The sequence below is a fragment of the Polypterus senegalus genome, chromosome 3 (assembly GCF_016835505.1).
Source record: "Polypterus senegalus isolate Bchr_013 chromosome 3, ASM1683550v1, whole genome shotgun sequence".
NCBI lineage: Eukaryota > Metazoa > Chordata > Cladistia > Polypteriformes > Polypteridae > Polypterus > Polypterus senegalus.
Genome location: NC_053156.1, coordinates 212,812,297 through 212,830,301, shown reverse-complemented (window position 1 = coordinate 212,830,301; position 18,005 = coordinate 212,812,297). Strand labels below are relative to the sequence as shown.

The 18,005-nt window shown below is 34.8% G+C and overlaps 1 protein-coding gene across 1 annotated transcript in view; it reads right to left on the bottom strand.

The window, feature by feature from the left end:
• trdn (triadin) overlaps positions 1–18,005 on the bottom strand; it is a 251,814-nt gene that overhangs the window by 96,557 nt on the left and 137,252 nt on the right. The window contains exons 8-9 of the mRNA XM_039749803.1: positions 14,201–14,341; positions 11,102–11,161 (exon numbers count right to left, since the gene is read on the bottom strand). Coding sequence (XP_039605737.1) covers positions 11,102–11,161; positions 14,201–14,341 — 201 coding nt within the window. The remainder of the gene's footprint in view (positions 1–11,101; positions 11,162–14,200; positions 14,342–18,005) is intronic.

The following is an 18,005-nucleotide window of genomic DNA, read 5'->3' as shown; positions in this document are numbered from 1 at the left end:
TGATGGTTAGATGACTGGGTCACAGCATCTCCAAAACAGCAGGTCTTGTAGTGTGTTCCCATTTGCAGTGGTTAATACCTACCAAATGTGGTCCAAGAAAGAATACAGTAATCCCTCGCTATATCGCGCTTCGACTTTCGCGGTTTCACTCTATCGCGGATTTTAAATGTAAGCACATCTAAATATATATCACAGATTTTTCGCTGGTTCGCGGATTTCTGCGGGCAATGGGACTTTTAATTTATGATACACGCTTCCTCAGTTTGTTTGCCCTGTTGATTTCATACAAGGGACGCTATTGGCGGATGGCTTAGAAGCTACCCAATCAGAGCATGTATTACATATTAACTAAAACTCCTCAATGCTATAAGATATGCATCCCACGCGGAGCTAGATTGTTTGCTTGTCTCTGCCTCTCTCTCACCCTCTCTGACATTCTCTGCGCCTGACGGAGGGGCTGTTTGCTTAAAAGGTACTGACGCTCCTCTAAAAAAATGCCTGCTTTATTGCGGTGCTCGGCATATTTAAAAGCACACGTATTGATTTTTTGATTGTTGCTTTAATCTCGCTCTCTCTCTCTGACGTTCTCTGCCTGACGGAGGAGATGTGAGCAGAGGGCTGTTTGCACAGAGGCTGTTTGCTTAGAAGATACTAACGCTCCTCTAAAATGCCGCAAACTTAAAAGCACAAGTATTGATTTTTGATTGTTTGCTTTTCTTTGCAGCTCTCTCTCCCTCTGAAATTCTCTGCTCCTGAAGAGAAGAAGATCTATTTGCATTCTTTTAATTGTGAGAAAGAACTGTCATCTCTGTCTTGTCATGGAGGACAGTTTAAACTTTTGACTAAAGGGTGTTATTTCATGTCTAGAGGGCTCTAATAATGTTAACAGTGTGGGAGAGTTTATAAGGGCTTAAAGTATATAAAAATAACTACATAAACATATGGTTTCTACTTCGCGGATTTTCGTCTATCGCTGGGGGTTCTGGAACGCAACACCCGCGGTCGAGGAGGGATTACTGTAATTGGTGAACTGGATGGGAGCGAAGGCTAGCCCGTCTGATTTAATTCCACAGAAGAAAACAAAGTGTTTCGCAACTTGCTGCATATCAGGCTGCATAGCCGCAAACCAGTCAGAGTTCCCATGCAGACTTCTGTCAACCACTGAAAACGCCCATAATGGGTATGTGAGTGTCAGAATTTGGCCATGGAGCAATGGAAGAAGGTGGCCTGGTCTGATGAATCATGTTTTCTTTTAAATCAAGTGGAAGGTCGGGTGTGTGTGTGTCATTTACCTGGGGAAAAGATGGCAGGATGCATTATGTGAAGAAGGCAAGCCATTGGAGGCAGTGTGATGCTCTGGGCAATGTTCGTCTGGAACACTTTGAGCCCTGGCATTCAAGTGGATGTTATTTTAACACTTACTACCTACCTAACGATTGTTGCAAACCTTGTACACCCCTTCATGGCAGATGGCAGTGGCTCCTTTCTGAAGAATAATTCCCCCTGCAACACTACAAAATTTGTTCAGGATTTATTTGAGAAACATGACAAAGAGTTCAAGGTATTTACTTGGCCTCTAAATTCCCCAGATTACAACCCGATCGAGACTCTATGCAAGTCCAAATCATGGAGGACCCACATCACAACTTACAGGACAAAAAGCATCTACTGCCAGAGACCACAGGAAACCTTCAGAGGTCTGGTAGAGTCCCTGACTCAACAGGTAAGAGCTATTTTGGCAACACAAAGGGGACCTACACCATATTTTTTAATGTGGTGGCTGATCGGTGTACATACAAACTAGAATGCAGAGGAACATGGTAAGAAAGATCTCATTGTTAAAATAAATATAATTTCAGACATAACTTTAATACTGAGTACTGCAGTAAAAGATTCCACAGATATGTATCAAAAGGTTTTGCGGTCAGACAAGGTGAAATTAACAAAACATTCAAATTAGCATATAACTTACTGGGTTTTATCATAGCTGACAGTTGTGGCAGTTACACATAGCTTATCAAAGGGAACTGTGGAGCTTTAAAAAATAAAAATTGAAATGAATCTAAACATTACAAATACAGTAAGGGTGTTCAATGTATAAAACTAAAATCTGATAAAAGCTGAGCAACCTAAAGCTGATCATTTTTGTTTTTTTTTTTTCAATCTTGACCCTAGCATAAATATGACAAATACCTGGTAAAGTAAAATGTATTCTTTAGTAACTTACTCTGAAGCACTGTGTTTTTGTTGAAGACCTATTCACCTCCTCTGCAGATCATCTGATGGGAAAACCACCTGAAGCCCAAACAGGTTCCTCTTCCACCTTCTGACTTCACTTACGGCTATTTCCCATTGGACCCTCCTCTTCCTCACACTACAATTATACTATTTTTAAATAGGGCGTAGCCTTGTATTTTTGATAAAGCTAACTACAGTACTGTATGTTGTCCACCTGCATATTGTCATTAAGTTTGCAATACCAATCACTGTTCAGCGCTAAGCGCTTTTTGATGTTAAAAAAAAGGAAAAAAGAGAATAAAAAAAAGCCACAACAAACTAATGGAATAGAATGAAGCATAATTTTTTCTATAGCTGATGTAGATGTGTTTTTTCAGAATCTGATAAGAACAGCACAGGATGGTACTTTTGAGTGAGTAAAAGTAATTGGTAATTTGTGTTTTTTGTTGATAGACATTTACTCAAACCCACTGTATACCAAAGAAGTACAAATTTTAGACTTTGATGCTAATGAGTTGAGATTTTTAGCAGTTTTTAGCTTTGAAAAACTTTAAATCAACTTTATAACATTACCAAAAGCCGCTATCTGTAATGGCTTTTAATACAGAGTTCTGCTGCAATCTTTCACACCAGCACCACCAAGAACTGTATGGAGCATGTTTAACAGTAAGCAGCTGAAGTGAACTAGTATTAACCCCTGGTATTAAATATATAAATATACATATAATATATATGCTGCGGTGGGTTGGCACCCTGCCCAGGATTGGTTCCTGCCTTGTGCCCTGTGTTGGCTGGGATTGGCTCCAGCAGACCCCCGTGACCCTGTATTCGGATTCAGCGGGTTAGAAAATGGATGGATGGATGGATAATATATATGTATACATTATTAGACTAACCTTATTTAAAGGATCAGGTATTCAGAACTGATCCAGAGCCGTCTATTATTACATGTAGAGTGCTGGTTCCAATTCTGAAGAAATTCAGGTGTAACCTAATATTTGAAGGACATCACTGTGTCTTCCTGAAAGTACCCAAAATGCTCACTACAATAGGCATTCTTACAGAAGTTCCAAGCCTTGTGGCACCAAGTATAAATGCTATTACGACACAGGCTGCTGAAGCCAGTTACTTGGGATCTCCCTTTCCTGACCTTGTATTCATTCATTCATGCAAGTTCTAAACTTGTATTCCAATACATAGACTATCCCAACAGCATTGTGATTTGGGTGGGAATCAGGTAGTTTACAGATGACACTGATACACTCACTCACCCACTCACTCACATGTGTAAAGCCCTTTTAGAGTCACCAATCTACCTAAACATCATGTCTCAAGGATTCAGCAAGAAAGAACCTTTATTTATTTAGATCTGTAACAGGCTCCACACAGTACATAACCATGAATAGATGGTATCAGATTTGTGAAATACCAATGGGTCATGATTTTAAAAGGACTGTTGCTGTATAGGTTCAGTAACACAGGCTAATTCCAGGTTTTCTTTATCTGTTAGTGTCTTGCAGCCTACATTAAAGATTTTGGGGTTTTCCCTACATATTAGGACATTTTTCAAAGCACAAAGAGGCAAATTCTTATACAAAGAACCCTTCTCAGAATGAAATGATGCTTTGTTAAACAATAATTCAATGAGGAACTACACAACCCATCCAGTGTATCCAGTTATCTTTGATATTTGTTACTACTTCTGTACACTTACTGCTTTTTGATTTTATTGTCCTATTTGTTTTTATTTTTATTACTGTTGTTTAATTTATTGTATGGTGACCTTGAGTAATAAGGAAAGTGCCTATTAAATAAAATGTATTATTATTATTAGTAGTAGTAGTATGCCACCATGCTGCTGGTCCTGACAATAACTGCTTTTCATTATTTTTATTCAATATATTAATCTTATTCTGGCCTGCTGCTGATTCCAGTCTCTTGACAGTCTAGGAATAGGCACAAAACCAGTTGAACTACTATACTACATGCAATTCTTCTAGCAGTAGGGATTGAGAAAAACTTTACCGGCATGCTAAAGATTACGTAGAAAACCTGCAAACACATTTAAACATAAATCATGTTCTTTCATAAAACATTCAACTTTGTGAATGGCAGAGGGTTAATATTTTATGTTGGTGAATTAGCAATAGTATCTTAAAGGTAATGTCTCCACATATGGACTTGTTAGGAATATTACCCAGAGTGACATTGGGTTCAACCTGATTGGCAAGTCAATGCAAACAGGAAGAGAGGACAGGAAAAGGCTGTTGAGTGAGGAAGAAAGAATTTGTACTTGTATCAGTTCAAAAGAGATTCTTTCGAGTAGCAGAGCATTAACAAACGTTTTATCTGAATAAGATGCGCCTCTATGCCCAGTAAATATACATATTTATAATTATTCAGTAATACACTCTGAAAAGTACATAAAAATACTTTATACCAGTATTTACCAAAAATATTATAATTTTCAATCATACTGTGAAGTACATTTTTTGACTTTACTGCCCATTCCTATTCTGCTTTATGAGGTATAGTTTTTCTGTCTTACCGAGCCCTTAAAAAGAAAGGCCATTTCAATGAACTAGTGGGTCCATCCTTCCTTTAAAAATTACCTTATCCAAACACTCAGAGAGTCCTTATACAGAGTCCATAATAAACTGCTAATGGTTCAAATCAGTGTAATATCTCTCATACTTGAGGCTTTTTTTTTTTTTTACGCAGCAGCTACAGCTACAGAAAAAATTGGAAAATGCTGCACACTTGCAAAATGTACTAAACAAGAAAAGAAAGTCTGTCCATGCATTGCAGCACGCATTCATACCAATCAGCACTCACAAAGGCCCAATTTCAAGTCGCCAGTTAGCCTAACATTTATACCTCTGGGATTTGCGAAGACAAGGCATATCTGAAGAAGAGGCACTCAGAGATTGGAGGATTTAAAAATACATCAATGACAGTTGTGCAATTAAATATTAACTTTGTTTTATAATTAATTATATCAAAACAGAAATTCACAAAAACATTTTTTTTAAAGAATTCCAGTTTGCACTTTGAATTTGAAGAAAGCACTCCACATGCTTTTTTTGGAACTGAAAATGCATAATTTACAGCATAAGTTCTGCAATGCTTGAAAATAAGGCTTTCATTCTAAGCATGGTTTGAAAGTTTAACCTACTAAATGCTGTAACATAGCCAATTACCTTTTCTAGTTAAAGTCCATTTGTGCTGTGATGCAGGAATACACCCAAAAATCATATACTTGTGTATGTGTCATGACTATATGTTGAGCTATTTTCAAATGCATCTACATTTATGGTCATACATTCATTGATTCACTCATGCATCTCTCAGTGTCAGTACACTAAAATGAAAAGAAACAAAGAAAACAACTGTCCATTTATCTATAGCATGCACTCATCCAGGATGATAAACCAATTGTGTTGCACAGCACATTCACAAAAAAAAAAAATAACGGACTGACTTCTAGTCATCAATTAACTAATACCAACATTTTGGGGAAAAAGGAGGACATGAAATACATAAGACATTAAAGAGGCTGGATATTGATCCCAGATTCCTTAAGGTAGGAAGGTGGTAGTATTAACCTCTGCTCCACCATGTTACATGAATATAACATCAGTTTATCCGGATAAATGCCTCTAAGTATTAAAGATTATATTAACAATATCCTTGTACAATATATGTTATTACACAAAATCCGTTGAGGCTTGGGATACTCTTAGAAGCTGTTCTGATTAGAAAACCAGCACTCATGTGAGTGAATAGTCGATTAGCCCTTTCATTTATCTGCGTTATTTCCACTACTGAGCAACACATACTGTAATTCTGTGGTTAGGGATATAAAAATCAGAGGTGTCCAGTAAGCCTTCTGTTATATGCAAAAAACATCAGTCTGCTCTGCAAAGCTACTAGCAACATATGTTGATTGAACAAGTTTTGAAACTGACACCTGATCATGTGCCATTTCTTTTTTTTTTTTTTTTGCAAAGATTAATATGATACAACACGAATGTCTGATGATTCAAAGCTTTGAAAAGTTAGCTCTTCATTATTGCATCATTTATGGATGTTAAAATGAGGTACTGAGACCTATTTTGCAGAGCTCAGTAACCATCTCAAAAGGAAATACAGTATTTAGTACTGAGCTACACATGAAAATTAACCTGACCTAAATATTTATCTGGTCTAGATGAACCAGGATATTACAAAGAGATAATGCTATTTTCTTTGCTAAGCCAACATATTTGTGTCACCAGATTTAAATGATTTAGACTGGGCCTCAAACAAATCAATTAATATATGTTATCAAGTTAAAACATTAAATTGTTAAGGTAGAAAATTACAAGTTTATTGCAACTTTTTACCAGTAAGGGATATAACTGCACACTGTTACAAGGCTGATCTTTATGAAATTGATACTTTTGAGATTTCTATGTAGAATTTACACGTTTATATGAATTTGTGCCCAGTCCAGAAATGTGTTATTAGATTATCTCAAAATAATAAGTTGCTCAGGGTGCATTTGTAACTCAATTAAATCCAGGGTTTATTCCTGTTTTTTTAGCAGTTATCAGAAAAATTCAATAGAAGTCTTTCATCATGCTGTACACAGTTCATAAAATCTTCTTTTTTTGCTCAGAAGCATATTAATTTCTGGAAAAACTCAACCTTCTATAATTTATTGGGAAAGAAATCTTCTTATATTATCCCAAACTGGAAAAAAATCAAATTCTCTTTATAAGAATCTGGTCAATATTTTTTCAGAACTTGGCACGAACACATTAGTATAATTGTAATGTAATTATGCTAGGCTTTTGTTTAGATTTTTCTTCTTTTAGCTGTTTCATTCTTTAAAAATAAATATTTCAGATGGGCTTAATTTTAAATTGCTCACTTTGTCAGAGGGGATTCGAAGGTTAAGTTATTTTTGGATCGTTTATGAAGCATACCTTATTCTCATTTGTCTGACTGAGTTGTGTTTTTTTATAATGTTCTGATTTCATATAATAAATAATTAATAATAGAGAACCTGTTATAATTTGTGCTTAAATGAACAACTATTGCTATCAGGTGAAAAAAAGCCAGTTTCAAATAATAAACTATTTCTATTCAAAGCAATTTAGGTTAAATTCCTAATATCAAAACTCCTAGTTTTGTATTCATTTGCTTTCCAAAATAATAAAAAAGAAAAAACTAATTTTAATTATTAATTTCTCCAGAATAGTGCAAAAAAATAACAATAAAATAAAGAACACGTGTTAATTAAAGATGATAGTGACAATGACAAATTGATTACAAAATGAGTACAGATGAGTTACATTAAAGACAAATATGAATTTTTGTCATGTGCAAAGAAAAATTTATTTTTACAAATACTTACTAATAGTTTTGCATTGAATGGGTGATGTGTAACCTCACAGTGACATTTAAGACAAAACAAAGTATGAACATGATTTGAAGAGTTTTACACACGCCAGACAAGCCATATTAAATATTTAAAGGAAACAGGAGCCAAATAAAAAGTCAGACTGCATCAAATCATGTTCATGTTGAATGTTTATTGCAAATAACAGTCTAATTATAAGCAAGGGCAAATCTCTGCAATAAAAGCACAACATTCAAGATCAGAACAGAGAACCAGTCAAATAAAAACACATCACCAAAATGGACAAACCATTAAAATATTAATTCCCTGTGCACAACAGATTTGAAGTTTATTTATGCATTTGTGCCCCCAATGTATTCTGTTGCTAAAAAGAATTAGGCACCTATTTTTTCACTTACTTTAAATAAACCTGTTCACTAGGTTTATTTCTCTTGGTGAAATCTACAAACAGTTTTAGCAAATATTGCATTAAAACATTTTTACTTATTCTTATAAGATAAATGCTTAACAGCTTAAAGAGACAAATGACAAAAAAGGGAGCCAACAAGCCAAATTATAGCAGGGTGACTTTTTTATATCAAAAATATATTCATTTCACACTATTTTTTTTTTTATGTTGTTGTCTCTCTCATGCTTCACCACATTTATTTTGGGTAACATATGCAAAAGAGAGTGTTGTGCATTTGTTGAAAATTGCACTTAAACAACCATATTTTCCTATATTATAAAAGCCCTTTCTGGCTTATTCAAATGGATCTCTAACTGTTAACGAATCAATTTATCAACTTATACTTTTCAATTGAATCACCTTAAACATTAATTTTCTAAACTTTCATTATGAGCACGGCAGGCAGATGACACAATAATTTTAAAACATGAACATGTGGCTATATAAATTTTACATACTGTATCTAAGTTGTAATTTAGATTGTGCATATTTTGTCACAGTTCCTCGGCCTCACTGATACATCTGGGTCAGGAGCACAGGTAGAGGTGTTCTTCATGCCTCAAACCATTTTCCCTATCTTTGTTGGGCAAAGAATGGGAGTCAGATTAAGACCACCATATGACAGAGAGCATAGGAGACTCCAGAGTCAGACTCTGGACTAATTTCTTCTATGTGATAAGACTAAGTGGGATAAAAGAGAAGCCACATGTCCAGCTCCAGTCAGAGAAGGAACACTTCCCCTGACAGGTGATAAACCCCATAAAGAACAAGGAATAGTATGGGCTCATTCTAAAGACTATGAAACGCTTCACTAAGCACCATAACTCTCCTTCATGAGACCTTGATATTGCATATAGAGCCTTGAAGGATTTAATTAACTGAAATTGTCTTAAGCATTGTTCTCTTGATTTCAGAATATCAAGGTATTCTTAGTTTCACAGCATGGTCACTCTATACAGTATGTGCATATATGTATATATATATATATATATATATATATATATATATATATATATATATATATATATATATATATATATATATATATATATATATATATATATATGTGTGTGTGTGTGTGTGTGTGTATGTATGTGTGTGTGTATTTGTAATACATATTATATGTATACATGTATGCATATACATACAAAGACTTACATTGTGACAGTGCATACTATTTCTGTTAATGATTTTTTTAGCTTCTTAAAGGGTGCTCAGTATAATCTAAGTAAGGAGGTTTAAAAAAAGAGGTGTAAATCTTTAACTCACATGATCTTAAACAAATTATGTAATCTTACTGCACATAAAGTTGTAATAAACTGGAAGTCTAAATTATGAGGTATGAACTGTCATACTATGAGCAGTCCTGAACGTGTCTTTGTTTTTGTTGTATTGTTTAACATAATAACTAGCAGAAACAAAATAAAACAATATATGTATATATTTACATCATACTGACAATACTGTAATAGAGGCTTTTCTCTCTTAACAGCAAAAAACCCTAAAACTTCTTTAGTAAAGGTGACATTCTTTACATCTTTTTAGTTTTTAGTAGTCAAGGACTGAATGAAAGCATTATTATTTGGTTATGTTGAAAAAACTTGTAGTCATTGGTGAACTAATTAATACTACTTATAAAATATTAGCCATGCAGGAGAGAAATGCAAGACAATAGCTTATTTCTAAAGGAAGGTGAAGTAGAGTATTATGCAGTTACATGAGTTAAGGCACAAATACCTCAAAAGACATGCAATTTAAGACCCTTTCCTCATCATTTCAACAGAAATACATTTTAATACATTACAAAGCAAATAGTGTAAATTAAAATAAAATGTGGAAAGGAAAAGAATTGTGTAGTGACTGCTAAACATTTGGCAGTAAATTATTTATAGTGTCAAAAATACAGACACGTGTACTTAAATAAACTACAGGCTTAGGGAAGGATTACAGAGCAGTCTTTGGCCATACGTCAATTTCTGTACAGTATGTCTTTATGATTTTTAGTTTTGATAAAAATAGCAGTGGTATATACATTATGTGTATCAAATCTTACACAGAAATAAAATAATGGTAAGATTATTAGATAATATAAATTTAGTAATGGTATAGTGCCTGAAAAAACATTTGTCTATACCAAAGCCAATAAAATGGTGTATGATCATTAGACAAGGAGCATTAAAATGGTGGAGTGATTGCAAAAAGTGAGTGTAAAACCAAAACTCTGCCATGATGAAATTATCATATGTAGGCATTTACAACAATAAGATTTAATTGTGTATATAATATATATAAAATTCTGGTAGGTTTTAAATGTTAGTAAAGGCTCGAAACGCTTTGTTCTATTGTGAGAATGTGGTATAGAGATAATCAAAACTTACATATAAAGGAAAATTGTAGGAAATTATTTAAAACTCTAGTTACAAAGTTGGAAATTAGGAATCAACACTAAAATATTAAGGTGGTAGCATATAGCCAACTGGAATTGATTTTATAAAATGGATTTTTCATTGTGACTACTACTACTTAAGTCTTTAAAAATGGAACCCGTCTAAAAAAATGTAGAAGAGATCATGTGTGTTTTGTTAAAAACACACACGTAAAAGATGGCATAAGGTTAAGCAACGTAAACTCATTTCTAAGTGTTTGAATATTCCAGGTAAAGTTCAAACTGAATTGCTATTTCTCTGTATGATCTATGTAGCGAGCTTACATTGTATATAGCTATTTTACACAAGAAAGATGTCCTGTAAAATTGTAATAAGTGTTTGGAATATTGAGGATATTATACGAGCCAGTTTTACATCATTAATCCCCAATCTAATGAACTGGGCTCTTTCATAGTCTTTTTCTGGTTATATGCATGGCAGGGTGCCTTCTACTGATGAGAGAAGTGTCAATTGCAACCATTCCTGGTTATATTTCTAATATGTATCAGCTTGAAGCATTGTTAAGGATGTGAAACCTCAAGCAAAGACTATTAGAGAAAACTACGACAGTTTCGGAAGTACCTGAAGAAACATCCTCATGTGCATACATGTGAACCACATAGCGACAGAACTGTAAATGATCTGACAGACAAAAGGAGAACAAAAAGAGCAGTATAGAATTTAAATATTAAGTGTAGGCTTTCCATACTCACTAGTGAAACTGAGTTCTGCATAATTACAATGCCAATTAACTGTATATAAAGTATGCGCAATACTTGCTTCATCTCTAAAAGTGATTTACATATATGGTTCATTAGTTGGTTAGGTCATAGGATATTCTATATTTTAAGTACATTTTGCTTTTCCTAAGTTGAAATAAAATCTATTTTAGAAGCACAAGCTATCAGTACTGGTCATTGTGATTTTAAAAAGTGGCAAGTAATTGAGTATTACATGTATTGTAGATAAGAGATCCTTAACAATTAAAATCTAAAGTTCATGGTTAGGTGCTTTAGCTAGAAATAACAGGCAGCAAATAGCATTTCCATATAGATGAAGGAGACAATGGAAAGAAGGATAAAAACAGATTTAAAGAAGGCAGATAGGTTTTGCAGCTTTCTTTATCTCTATGATACTACTTTTTAAAGGTCATTGAAAAACAAAACTACTTTCCAAAGACATGTGGAAGACACATTAGACTCATGATTAATGCCTAAAGAATGAAGGCTATTCTTGTTGTAAGCTAGTCAACCTGTTTGGCAGACGTTCATGACAGAGCAGTGAACTGAACTGTGGGATTTAGCTCATTAGCTATTAGACTATTGTGCCTTGCCAATACACATATTTTTATGTTCTAATGCAATGCACTATTCCTTATGAAATGTATATTGTATTCTTTTCAGTAATATAAACAAAATAATAAATCACCAGATATGGCTGTAATCTATAAATGACTCTGCACTAAAAATTTCTTTTAACCAACAGGCAAAAGTGTCCATTTATTGGATGAGGTTAAGGAATGGATGCCTGTTATAGTCTCATGTTTATGTTGTACAAGGGCCCTAGCTACAGAACAATTCATTATGAGATGTAATATTCAAGCATTAAAACCCAAATATGATGGTTTAGCTAGCTCTGTACAGTAATTCTCAAGTTCAGTCCTGAACTTTTTTTGCTTTTTTTGCTCCAACCAATTTAGCAAGCAGTGAAAAAATGTAACTTTAATTGATCACATTGTTTAGTTAACTGTTCTTTTTTTCCTATTTTTATGCATTCAGAAAAGCACAGTAATGTAAGATTTAAATATGTAAGAAATTAAGAAGTAATTATATTTTTGCCATTTCTTTAAATACTTAAAAAAAAATTGCCATTAGCTAACTTTTGCAGTGGAGTTTGCTCTCTTAATTATATGCAAGTACTGCCAGTTAAAAGATAATCAGGGCAGACACCATTGCCAGTAATAGTTGATCCCATATTGCTAAATGGTATCTGTTTTAGTATTACTACCTTGTGACTTTATCCAGCTTAATAAAAGGAAAAGTGTCTGTGTGTCCATCCAGTTGCTATGTCTCTGTCATTCCAATAGATGGTGCATCACCAACACTAACACTGTTTTTACAATATCATACCAAATAGTATATAACAGAGACATATGCATTGTATGGTGCACTGCAATTGTTAATGCTGAGGTTTACATTGATTCGGTAGATTTCATGTCACCTTAGACGGGTGACACAACTACTTAGTAAATAATGGTTTAAACAACTAGATGATTAAAAAAAGAAAAATAACATAAAAAATAAATTCTTACTTATCCTAAAATGCTTGCTTCATTCACTAAAAAGTCAGCATAACTAGGTGAAGTGGTAAATGAAAGTTTCCTTAAATTGAGGCAGCGGTCTAATTAAAAGAAGAAATTGGTTGGGAAAAAAATCTACAACCCTAGGGTGCACCCGGGACTGGACTTGGAAAAAAACTGGTTAAGCTGATGCCTTTACATGTACTCATCAGATTCCATTAAATGAAGAAAACTGATGCAACTAGCCCATCTTTCCTACTTTGCTTTAAATCAGTGGATACAACCAAGTGCTAGTGAAACTTGTCATTGTATTCCAAGCTTCTGGACTCAGGTTTAATAGTGAAAAAGGGCACATTTGCACAACAAGTTTTAATAGATATATTTCCACATACTGTATCTAATTTGTAAGAAATTAAATGAAGTTTTGGCATTTTTAAATTCAATTATCTAATCTAGTTAACCCAAGTAACTGTCATTTGGGCTGGAAGCAACCCCCTCTGCATTGTGCAAGAAACAACCTAGGAATGGGTGGGAGTTCCTCACAAGGTGCATTCACAGACAAACCCACACAATAGGTGGGACATGACCCCTGGACTCAATAAGCCACTATGACACTTAGACAGTATATTAGTGTAATGCCCCCAATCAAGCATTTGATTATATGCATACTAGATATTCACTGGAAGCAATTCATTTACATGAGCTGCACACATGGGGATGCTTTTAGAAATACTATTTTACATACCTTCTATTTAGTGGATTATAATGTATTCTGACTATTACATTATGAATTATACATTGTAAGAGTGCTGAACCAGCCCTGAATTGATTAAATAAAAAATAAAAAAAACAATAATAAAAAGGATTTAGATTCCATTTGTGATATAAAATAAGACTCTTTTGTTAATGGACAGAAGGTGAAGTTAATTCAAATAAATCACATTATAATGTTAAATTAAACTGATATATTATTTCCATTTGTGAACCCAAAGAAAACAATTAAAATTTTACAATTAAATTGCTATTGACCATTGGAGGCAACAGAGATAACACTTTCAGCAACTGGAAAAAAAAGTTTTGTTTCATTATCCTCATAGTCCATTCCGTATGCAAGTTATTTCTGGCTCTAACAATACTGCAAACGTCACCATGCTGGTGCTGAATATTTTGTTACAAATAGTAATTATTTTACCACTTTGACAATCATAGCAGAAAAAGTACCAGGCATTTATGTACTAATTTTACTACAAATCCAAACAATATTCAGGTTATGCTCCCTGCTATATGCCTATGTTAATTGCTTTGTCCATTAAGTTAGAAATTTCCCTTTCCCTTTGCTTTCTGGGATCTATCATCTTCTGCATCCTTCTTGTTTGCTTTACCTTTCGATTCAGCCTCCTTTGCTTTGCCTTTGCTCTTTGTTTTTTCCACTGCCTTGACATCTGCTTTAGGTTTTTCTACTTTCTTTTCTGGTATGGCTGTCTTCTTTGCTTTTACTTCCTCTTTGGTCACTTTTTTCACCTCTGAGAAAAGAAATACAGTAAATTTAATGAGGTTAGCCTGTACTTCTTCGACAGATTTATTGCCTGAAATTATTTTCAAGGCTGCACATCTTTAAAAAATTGTGAGGAAGAACACAAAGTATAACATGAACTGTCAATGTGTCACTATGTATGGAATTGCTGTAATTATCCAGAAAAAAATTAAAAAGGCTATATGCAGAAGCCTTAATTTGATATACTGTAGTGGTTTCTTTGAAAACATTATAGTTTTTCTGGGTATCCATCCCTTGTCTTTGTAGAATGTTTACTTTGTTAAACACAACAGACACATATCACTCAATTTGCAACAATTAAGATCCTAGGATTGTAACACCACTCTTTGTTTTTCCATCAGTCTTAGATTACTGGTCTGATTATGATACTTCTTTAGATCTGATATTGATTTTTCCAAATATACTTACATTTAGGATTTTACTAGACATGTTCACTGCCTTCCTTTACAGTTGATGGTAATTTAACTCTATTTCTTTTCTCTCCCAAGTTTTATGACTTTAGTCCCTAGATTTTGGGAGGTCAGTGGCATCATGTTTCATTCATCTATGGGGTGCTATAAGTGGCATCTCTGCTGCTGCACCAACAGTTAGACCACCAGAAGACCTTGTACTATGTAGCTGTCATGTCACCTCTGGACTGCACATACTTACAGTGCATCCGGAAAGTATTCACAGCGCATCACTTTTTCCACATTTTATTATGTTACAGCCTTATTCCAAAATGGATTAAATTCATTTTTTTCCTTATTATTATACACACAACACCCCATAATGACAACGTGAAAAAAGTTTACTTGAGAGTTTTGCAAATTTATTAAAAATAAAAAAATTGAGAAAGCACATGTACATAAGTATTCACATCCTTTGCCATAAAGCTCAAAATTGAGCTCAGGTGCATTCTGTTTCTCCTGATCATCCTTGAGATGTTTCTGCAGCTTAATTGGAGTCCACCTGTGGTAAATTCAGTTGATTGGACATGATTTGGAAAGGCACACACCTGTCTATAGAAGGTCCCACAGTTGACAGTTCATGTCAGAGCACAAACCAAGCATGAAGTCAAAGGAATTGTCTCAAGGCACAAATCTGGGGAAGGTTACAGAAAAATTTCTGCTGCTTTGAAGGTCCCAGTGAGCACAGTGACCTCCATCATCCGTAAGTGGAAGAAGTTCGAAACCACCAGGACTCTTCCTAGAGCTGGCCGGCCATCTAAACTGAGCCATTGGGGGAGAAGGGCCTTAGTCAGGGAGGTGACGAAGAACCTGATATTCACTCTGTCAGAGCTCCAAAGGTCCTCTGTGGAGATAGGAGAACCTTCCAGAAGGACAACCATCTCTGCAGCAATCCACCAATCAGGTCTGTATGGTAGAATGGCCAGACGGAAGCCACTCCTTAGTAAAAGGCACATGATGGAAGCTCGCCTAAAGTTTACCAAAAGGCACCAGAAGGACCTGAAACAAAATTCTCTGGTCTGATGAGACAAAGGTTGAACTCTTTGGGGTGAATGCCAGGCGTCACGTTTGGAGGAAAGGCTGTGAATACTTATGTACATGTGATTTCTCAGTTTTTTTATTTTTAATAAATTTGCAAAAACCTCAAGTAAACTTTTTTCACATTGTCATTATGGGGTGTTGTGTATAGAATTCTGAGGAAAAAAATGAATTTAATCCATTTTGGAATAAGGCTGTAACATAACAAAATGTGGAAAAAGTGATGCGCTGTGAATACTTTCCGGATGCGCTGTATGTAATTTCATGTCAGTATGCTATACAAATCCAATTTTATTGATGTTGTGAACATCGTTTCCCATGGTGCTTCTCTTCTTTATAATTCAGTGACCATGAAGGGGTCATATCTGTGTGAAATAGGATATAAGGGAGTGAAAAGGTGGTCAAGACTGGTTGGGGGGTTGTTACTTATCTTTGCTGAGTGGTTAGGCTTTTTAAAAGGGTGACTTGGTGGGTGACAGCCCTGTAAATGATTTTCAGTGCAGGTACCACCATTGGGAGTGACGCTGAAATTACATACTGGAGCCTTGTTTATGGTTTCAGTTTTTCATACTTGTACTTTCTGTATTACACATTGTTATGGCTAACTTGTTAAAAGAATGAGTGTGGTCAGCTTTCTTTGCTGGAAAAAAGTATATATTGCTTCAGGGAGAAATCTAAGATTTTAGCTGAAGATGTGCCCAATCTGGAAAGAAATGCGTAACCTTAGCTAGCTTTTTGGAATATAAAATTTACCATACCCACCATAAAACAATTTACTGCTGCAGCAAATGCTGCAAATTTATATAATTTAATGAAAATCAATAGCCATTTCCCACAGTGCGCTTAATGCTTTTTGAAATCCATGCCATGAAAACTGTGCATGGCGAAGCTGAGGTGCCTGTTTTTATTTAATTAATTTGTTGGAGCTTTTGCATAGCTTTACTTTAAAGGCAGTGCTCACTGCCTACTTTGGGCGTTTAAGTGGTCCATGTAAAATCAGCTTAAAACCGTATACTATTTAAATACACCTGTTATCTATATATTGTCTTGTGCGCAGATTGATTACGAAGCTGCTGACTTGATAACCAAATTTTCTAGTAATGCTCCTACACTGAAAAAATAGTCTAGTCATTTATTCATTATTGTGTAGACTCTAAAACCAAGTGCTGTGTTCTGCTGAACAGTATTAACTTGTTTTGGACTCATTGGACAATGTCTTTTAGAATACCAAACATTCAGTGCATTTTGTTGTACTTTTCAGACCAGCCTTATCCATAATAGGACTGCGGCTGTGCAAGCAGTATTAGAATAGCCCAATGATAACATTTACTTTTTACTTTATATTGACTTGTTGCAGACACTTTAATTATACCACAGCTTAGTGTTCAGATTGAGATAAAACCGTAACTTTCTTTTGGTATGCAGTTTCATTAAAATTTCTTTTAAAAAGTAAAACTTAGTTTTAAACCTGCTCTCTGCAAATAATGAATATCTTTTGTGCATCTAGTTGCATTTATCAATTTTAATCATTATTCAGAGAAACATTTTTGTACTTGAAAATTCAATTTTGATTTTATTACTTGGTAGCTTATTTATTGTATGTAATTGTTGTTTTTTTATTAATGTAATGAAGAAGCAATTAGTAAAGTTCATTGTTTTAATTATACAGTGTGACAGATAGGGGGATCTGTTGCCCCCTTGAACCCTCAGACAACACATCAGACACCAGTTAAAAGTCAGAAATGAATTTAATTTCATAAAATATGCACGAAGCACCTCCACAGTAATCCACAATAATAAATCAATAATCAATACAATAATCACAATCCTCCACTCCCAGCAGCTCATTCACCCTTCCTTCCAACTCGGCTCTCTCTGCTGGGGTTTCCCACAGTCCTTTTATAGTCCATGACCTCAGCCCATGTGATTTCACAGCACTTCTGGATCAGATGAAAACTCCCTTTCCGTCCCCGTGATTTATGCGTAAAATACAAGTCCCTGAGCCTCCCCTGGTGGCCCCCCCGTTATCCAGCAGGGCTGTGAATTAAAACTCCAAGGTGCCATGATGCCCTGCTGGAATTCGGGGCACCTCCATGCTTGGGGGTATTGGCCGGGATAAACTGCCGGCCATATACCACAACATAT